The sequence below is a fragment of the Myiozetetes cayanensis genome, unplaced genomic scaffold, assembly GCF_022539395.1.
Source record: "Myiozetetes cayanensis isolate MyiCay16 unplaced genomic scaffold, myiCay2020 scf4, whole genome shotgun sequence".
Lineage (NCBI taxonomy): Eukaryota > Metazoa > Chordata > Aves > Passeriformes > Tyrannidae > Myiozetetes > Myiozetetes cayanensis.
The window spans coordinates 47,145,988-47,153,581 of NW_026087631.1; the positions used below are offsets into that span (position 1 = coordinate 47,145,988).

General features: G+C 42.5%; 2 protein-coding genes across 2 annotated transcripts in view; one reads left to right on the top strand and one right to left on the bottom strand.

The window, feature by feature from the left end:
• The window catches only part of NDUFAF2 (NADH:ubiquinone oxidoreductase complex assembly factor 2), a 46,902-nt gene extending 44,020 nt beyond the window's left edge, over window positions 1–2,882 (top strand). Inside the window, exon 4 of the mRNA XM_050330126.1 lies at window positions 1,819–2,882. Coding sequence (XP_050186083.1) covers window positions 1,819–2,076 — 258 coding nt within the window. The 3' untranslated portion in view covers window positions 2,077–2,882. The remainder of the gene's footprint in view (window positions 1–1,818) is intronic.
• A 20-nt stretch (window positions 2,883–2,902) lies between these two features.
• SMIM15 (small integral membrane protein 15) lies at window positions 2,903–5,562 on the bottom strand. The gene is made up of 3 exons (XM_050330133.1): window positions 5,544–5,562; window positions 5,415–5,471; window positions 2,903–4,704 (listed from the first exon to the last, which is right to left on the bottom strand). Exon 3 carries the CDS (start codon window positions 4,689–4,691, stop codon window positions 4,467–4,469), a length of 225 nt encoding a protein of 74 aa, XP_050186090.1. The 5' UTR covers window positions 4,692–4,704; window positions 5,415–5,471; window positions 5,544–5,562; the 3' UTR covers window positions 2,903–4,466.
• Window positions 5,563–7,594: the final 2,032 nt, after the last annotated feature.

Sequence of the window (7,594 nt, forward strand, 5' to 3'; positions counted from 1 at the left end):
ATACTGGTCTATTTTGTCCTTAACTCTTCCATGTGCTTGTGATCTGAAGAAAGCATTCAGCCTTCTTCTTCATTCTGGAGGTCATCTCTATCCACATGGATGACAAAAAGGTGATCAGGAGTAGTCTGCATGGATTATGCTTGACCAACCCAATTGCCTTCTATGATGAAACAACTACCTGGGTGGATGAGGAAGAACAGTAGGTATTGTCTACCTCTTCAGCAAGGCTTTCAAAACTGACTGTCACAGCATCCTCATAGGCAAACTCAGGAATGCGGACTGGATGAGTGGACAGTGAGGTGGATTGAGAACTGGCTGAATGGCAGATCCCAGAGGGTTGTGATCAGTTGTACAGGATCTACCTTGGAGGCCTGTCACTAGTGATGTCCCCCAAGGTTCAATACTGGGCCCAGTATTTTTTAATTTGTTCATCTATGACTTGGATGAAGGGGCAGATGCCTCCACCGCAAGTTCACTGATGACACAAAGGTGGGAGGAGTGGCCGATATCCCAGAGAGCTGTGCAGCCCTTCAGAAAGACCTCGATAAGTTGGAGAGATGGGCAGAGAAGAAATGACTGAAATTCAACAAAGGCAAGTGCAGGGTCCTGCACCTGGGGAAGAATAATCCCAGGCACCAGTACAGGCTGGGAGCTGACCTGCTGGAAAACAGCTCTTTAGAGAAGGATTTGGGGGTCATGGTGGACCACAAGCTGTCCATGAGCCAGAAGTGTGTACTTGTGGCCAGGAAGGTCAATGGTATCCTGCCCCTCAACTCAGCTCTGGTGAGTCCTCACCAGTAGTGCTATGCCCAGTTCTGGGCTTCTCAGTGCAAGAGAGACATAGGGCTCCTGAACCCTGGAGTGGGTTCAGCAGAGAATGAAAAAGATGATTAAAGGACTGGAACTTCTCACAAGGAAAGGCTGAGGGAGCTGGGCCTGTTCAGCCTGCAGTAGAGACAACTCAGAAAAGACCTCCTTAGTGTATACAAGTAATCTGAAGGGAGGGTGCCAAGAGGATGGATCCAGGCTCTTCTTGGTGTTGCTGAGCTGTAGGGCCAGAGCCAATGGGCAGAAACTGATGCACAGGAAGTTCTACCTGAAGACAAGGAAGAAATTCTTTACTGTGCAAGTGACCATGCACGGAAGAGATTGCCCAGAGTGAGTGGGGAGTCTCCCTCACTGGAGATATTGAAGAACTGTCTGGATGCAATGCTGTGCAATGTGCTCTAGGATGACCCTGCATGGGCAGGGAGGTGGAACTGGATGATCCAGTGTGGTCCCTTCCAACTTGAGCCATTGTGTGATTCTGCGATTTTAGGTATTTATTTATTAATCTTGCGTGTGTTCCAGCTTATGCACTAGCAGAGTCAAGGTTGCATATTTGCTTCTCCCAAAGCTATGCCCTGTGGCACAGATAACTAATACCACAGGCATAGTGAATTACAGGAAGAGATGCAAGTGATAAATAGCTATAATAACAAGTCCTACATAGAAAACAATGCAAGAGGTAGCCTTATTTTATTTGTTGATGACTGTACCTAATTTCCTAATTTATTCTTTTTTCTTCAATAGAACAGTGAAATGGATACCACAATGCAGTTTTGCTTCAGCAGTATGATCAAAACATTAAGAACATTCTAAAAAAGGGTTGAATTTGCAGTTGGGGAAAACCAATTAATTTTGCCACATTTTATCTAAATACCTGAAAATGTGGATTATAAAATTAAGAAAAGCAACAACTGTTTAAATGTTTTATTACAACATTTAGTATTGGATTGGCTTCTGATTCATCCAGTTATCTTTCTATTCTGTTCTTAGGAGATTCTTAGGAATGAAAATTATAGAGAAGAAATGAAACAGAAAATAAAAGATGTATCTGAAAAGGATAAGCTGCTTCAGGCCAAGGAATACAAGGAGGGACTTGTTGCTGAACCAGGTCATACTCAGGTTAAAGGTCATGCATCTGCCCCTTACTATGGAAAGAAAGAGCCTTCGGAGGATCCCACAAGCACTGCAAATACCTTCCAGCCTGGTGCCTGGATGCCACCAGGCAGTGGTAGTAGTCAAAATAAATGAACAATTGTATTGTACAGATATTGCTCATGGATAAAATGCTTAAACAGATGATATAAAGAGCTTTACATACAAGTGTGCAATGAAGTGGTATTAAAGCAGTTTCATTTACTTTTGCAGAACTATTCAAATGGGCTTAATCATGACAAACTAATGTAAAATGTTTGGGTTTAGTGAAAAACAAGATGTGTTACTAAGTTAAGTTTGGTTTTGACATTTGCTGTTAATCAGTTACTCTCGAATTCAGTTAGAATGTTGTCTAACTTAATTTTCCTAAATAAGTCTAAATTGTTTTTTCCTTGAACACTAATTTATTTTTAAAATTGTTTTCAATGTAATAGTTGGTATGCTTACATTTTCCCAAACCTTGGCCAAGATATCTGTTCAGAATAACTCCCTTGTTGATGCCAGTCTGCTTTCCACTGGCAAGCAGATGGAAAAGTTGATTTCATTGAGAGGACTCACTATGACACTACACTGATTACACATCATAGAGATGTTCTTGTAACTTAAAACAGTCGCCATATCTGAATGTTTGATTTTCAGCCAGCAATTTGCAAGGATAAAATCAGTTAAACTACATAAAACTGCTATAATAGAGGCTAGAAGTACTTGATAAAGCTGCTGCAAAATAATACGAGGTTTGGGACAAGGGATTGTCATGAATATTTAAAGCAAAAAATTTAAAATTAGTTTTTATTTCTGGTGTATCCATGGACTTCCCTGAATGATTAGATCATTTTGGCCACAGTTTGGATACACAAAATGTATGGATTATGTGGTTAGAGAGGATGTTTGAGAACTTCAAATAAAAATAAAGACCACATAATTTTTTTTCAAAAAGTATCAAATTTATTTATGGAGTTTATCCCTCATCAGTTCTCCTCCATGTGTTTCAAGCCATGTAGGTATCAAAGGTGGAACACATACATATTTGACAACACTTCATACAAAACATGGAGACATATCTCACATATTTATAAAATGCCCAATAATGCATTGCTTTCTAATGCTAATAATGCTTGCTTTCACCAACAAAATTAAAAGGGGATCAACTTCACACTTAAAACTTTAAGTAAGTTCAGTTAGACTCCCCTCTTCTGATCCCCCTTGGTGTCAAGCTAGCTCTATAGGTGTCTTCATTTAAACAATGGTATTATTTTAAGGTTTTATTTTTAAACATAATCAAAGGTTATCTCCTAAAATGCACAACTCTGTGCTGGTGTTTAGAAATACGCAGAATAAAAAAACTTAATGACTGCCACAAGCTCTTTTGAACTAGATTGTGTAGAGGCCTTTGAAAATTTAATCTGTTTTGTTAGGAAACATAAATTGGAAATAAGGTGAAATAATTTTGGCGTATTTCCAAAACAAACCTTTTTTTTTTTTCTTCCAGTATACCAGCAATTTGCAACCCGTAAGGCAGTAGAGTATCAAGGGCCATGAGAAAAAAAATTCCACCTAAACTCAGAAGGTCCTAGATCACAGGTAGCCAGATTAGAAAGTAAAAAGAACTACTATCACCAGCATCTGCATTGACCTCGCACAGCGGTCTGCTATAGGTCACTAGGACACAGAACACTAGGCCAGCTGGGTCTTTGGTCTCACCCCATTTATGGCTATTCTTTGAGGCATAAAGACTTTATGAAGGCAGAAACAAATTAGTTACAGGTGGAGAGTTCAGCTGATCGTTAGGAAAGACCACACAACATAGTACTGTATTTTGTAGAACACGATGAGTGCCTTAAGACAAATGAAGCTAACAAGAACAAGCAATCAGTTTCCTAGAGTTTGAGCTGAATTTAAAGGCTGTTCATGGCTGGTAGTTCAGGAAATAGGAAGAGTTAAGGTAGATTATTTCTGCAGGGAAGCCCCACCATCAAAGACACTGCACCAGCCACTACGGGCACACACAGCCATATGCAGCATCCTTAAAGGAAATCAGTCATATCTGCTACCTAATTAAGCTACAGTTAGCTTATCTCTACAGCTCTGCTGAAGGTATGCCAAAACTTGGATTTCTGTAATCCAGTTCATTATTCACATTTTTCCCTAAATTTGACACTTTTAAGACACTTGTTAAGTCATAGCTAAGCTAAGGGGAAAAACAAATTACCTCCAGTCACGCAACAGGTTAATTTTTTAATATAACATGCAAATTTAGAAAAGCAACTTGCACTAGAAAACACAAGTAGTATATTTAATTACTCTAATAAAGTGTCACTTGGGAAATTTGAACATAAATCAGCAGGAAAAAAATACAAAGTATTAAATGTTATACTTCAAGAAGTAACAGGATCAAGTATCAAAGGACAGTTACAACACAAAATGTACAAGTGTTTCATTTAAAAAGTGGATTCTTTGCGCAAGGCAGGTGATTTTTTTTTTCCCATTTAATCCTTCTTTGTTCGTTTGGCTTTTGCGATGTTCTCTTGGCGTTTCTGTTTCTTCTTTTGCTCTCGTTCCCTGGCCTCAATCATTTTTGCAAGCTTCCATGAAAGTGCTGCACTGATCACGAACAATGGCGTAAGGGCCAAGATCACCGTGGTAAGAAAGCCATAGGGGTCCTTTGCAGCCCACTCCACGATGTACTCAGCCCAAGCCTTAATATCAAACATCTTTTCTGTTCTTCTATTGGGAAAACCCCGTGGAATAAAAAAAAAAAAAAAAATTCTGAGTACTCAGAAAAATAAAAGCACACGTACACAAAAACAAAACACAAGAAGTTCTACATGAGGAACAATTTTTCTGCATTGAGGGTGGCAGAGCACTGAACAGGCTGCCCAGGGAGGTCGAGTCCCCCTCACTGGAGACATTCAAAACCCACCTGGACATGGTCCAGGTGGCTCTGCCTTGCAGGGTCGTTAGACTGGATGATTCCAGAGGTCCCTTCCAACCTTAACAATTCTGTGATAGCAACTACCGTTTTAATATAAGTTGTCATACAGAACAATCCCATTTTTGCAAGAAGTGAAAAGTAGTGCGTGGTGTGTGAAAGAGTAATACAAAGCACTAACCGCACCTTAAATTTCAGCGTTTATAAAACAATTAGTTATTTCATCCAGCAGGGTTGCAGATACTACTAAGAATAAACTGCTCAATGGAAAAAAAGGACTACGGTCTGTGGTTCTCTGGAACAGAAGGAAAGCCAGCCCGGTTGGTTTCTCTCTCCATAGGTTTCACTAGGGAGGGGAGGGAGCCCGGGCCGCGCTTCAGACACTGAGCTGGCGGTAGCCGGTTAAAGAAGAACCTGGCGGCGGTGTCGGCTCCGCCGCGTCTCCCCCGCGAACGACTCGACCGATCCCTCCGTCCCTCCCGCCGCTCCTCTCGTCCCACCTCACCTGGGCCCCGGGAACGCTCCAGGCCTGCCGAGCGGCGCAAGGGCGGCGCCGAGCTCCCTGCGGAGAGAACACACGGGCCGTGAGGGGGAGGCGACGCCCCACCCTCCCTCCTCCGGCCCCAGCTAATACCGCGGCCCTGAACGCCTCCGGGCTTCCGAGCGGAAACAGGAAGGAGGCACCGGGGCCGCCCCGCCCAGGCCGGCCGGGAATGGGATGGCAGAGCCCGCCCGCCGCGGGGGTGGGGCGGTCCCGCCGCGCTCCGCCCTTCCAAGATCCGCCGGGGCTGCCTCGCGGTCACCGCCCATGGGGAGCGACAGAGTGCGGCGTGCAGGGGCTCGTCACTGCTTTGTACAGGCTGCACGCTGGGAAAAGGGCGTTCCCCAGGTACCCAGATGGGCAGTCACGGTGTATGCCGCCTGCCCGCAGGGCAGCTTGGCAGCGGCCGGTGGGGAACGACTGCCCTCCGAGAACGGCGGTGTCCCTCCCCTCTCCCAGAGTGCTGCCGCTCGGGTGCGCGGCACGATCGGGATCAGACCGGAGGGAACTTGTGCCAGTACCTCGGCGGTATATCCCCCGCATGTCGTGCGTCTTTTGGGAGCCCTGACTTCCCCGCGGGCGCATCGTGCCGCCCCCGGGGGTACCAGCCGTGCAGGAGCTGCTGTCGCGCTGCTCCCCACCGAACTGACCTCAGCGAAAATAACTCGGCTGAACTCCAAATATTCTGAGCCTTTAATATGCTCATACTGAAAATTCAGGCAAATTCAAAAATCTCGTATTTGCCTTTGTGCGTTGCACCAAGTCTTCTCCCTTTCACACATACACTCGTGAATAAAAACTTCATGTTTTCGAAGCAAGACAAAGGAGCTTATTAGCTTCGTACACGAGAGGATCTTGCAGTCACTGAAACTGTATTGATCAGTTCTAAAGTTCTTTTCTCTGTAACGTACTAACAAATGCCACTGGGGCATTCTGGTCTTGTAAATTTTTTCTTTACATGAATATATTATTTAAAGGGCAGTTTAAATATATAAATACTCAGTTAAATATAATATTACACATATTATATATAATTTAATATTAAACATAAAATATATAAAATATACAGTTAAATATATATTTTGTCAATGAGTCATTGACATCTATACATGTGTCTCTGTACCTGTGTTACTCAGCCATTTAGGTGAGCATTAAAACCCTTAAAAGAAGTTATGGGTCCCTCTTTGGTCTGCATTTTGTAAATCTTAACAAAACATAACAATCCCAATTTATTTGACTTTTTTTGGAGGTATATCATTGTAAGAAGTTTCGCATTCTGTGTAGCTAAGTTAAAAGTACGTGGGCTATTACATAAGTATATCCTGTTTCTGGTGAATTTACGTATTGGGCTGAAGGAGACACAGTTACATTTTTGATGCTTGAATGTCAAATTCAGACACGCATTCCAAAATAAACATGGAATTAGTCAACAACTATATACAAACTGTTTAATATTACCACCTTTAGATCTGCTGCAAAGTTAATTTCCAGTTCCAGTTTTTCACATAATAGTAACTGTCTCATCTGTCTGTCTTTCAATGTCTTCTCTGCCTTAGCCTTAGTAATTTAAAGACAAAAGCACCTGATTCATTGCAGTAGGGATTTTTAATTCACTTTTCCTAGGAAACAGATCTTATATAATTACTTTTTTTGCTGTCCTTCTCCAGCTAATATCTTGTGAAGCTGCTGACTGGTTATATTGGCAAAGTAGTAGAAGTCTCATACATAACGATTCTGGTTCTGTACAATCTGTGAAAACAGGGGGCTAGGTAGACAAGACAGGCCCAGGCTACCACCTTGACTGAAAGCTGCAGTGCATCTTTATTAGGAATTAAGAGAAGTTATGGAAATACTACCTGGTGGGGAGGGTTCCTTTATGGATTACCCTCTACCAAACTCAGAATAATTCAACCACAAGGGCATGGGAGATGAGGATATTTGTTTTGGTTTTCTGAGTTACTCATTTGTACCTTAAGTAGTCAAAGAGAGAACAGAAATTCCAGAATTCCCTACAGCTTGCACAAAGCAGCACAACCCTTAGCATACCATCAGAGTACTTTAGAAGACCACACTAGGCATGTATTTGTGTTAACCATAATTTTGTCACTGAGCTGTTACTTTGCCAATCTGCACTTTCTTTTACA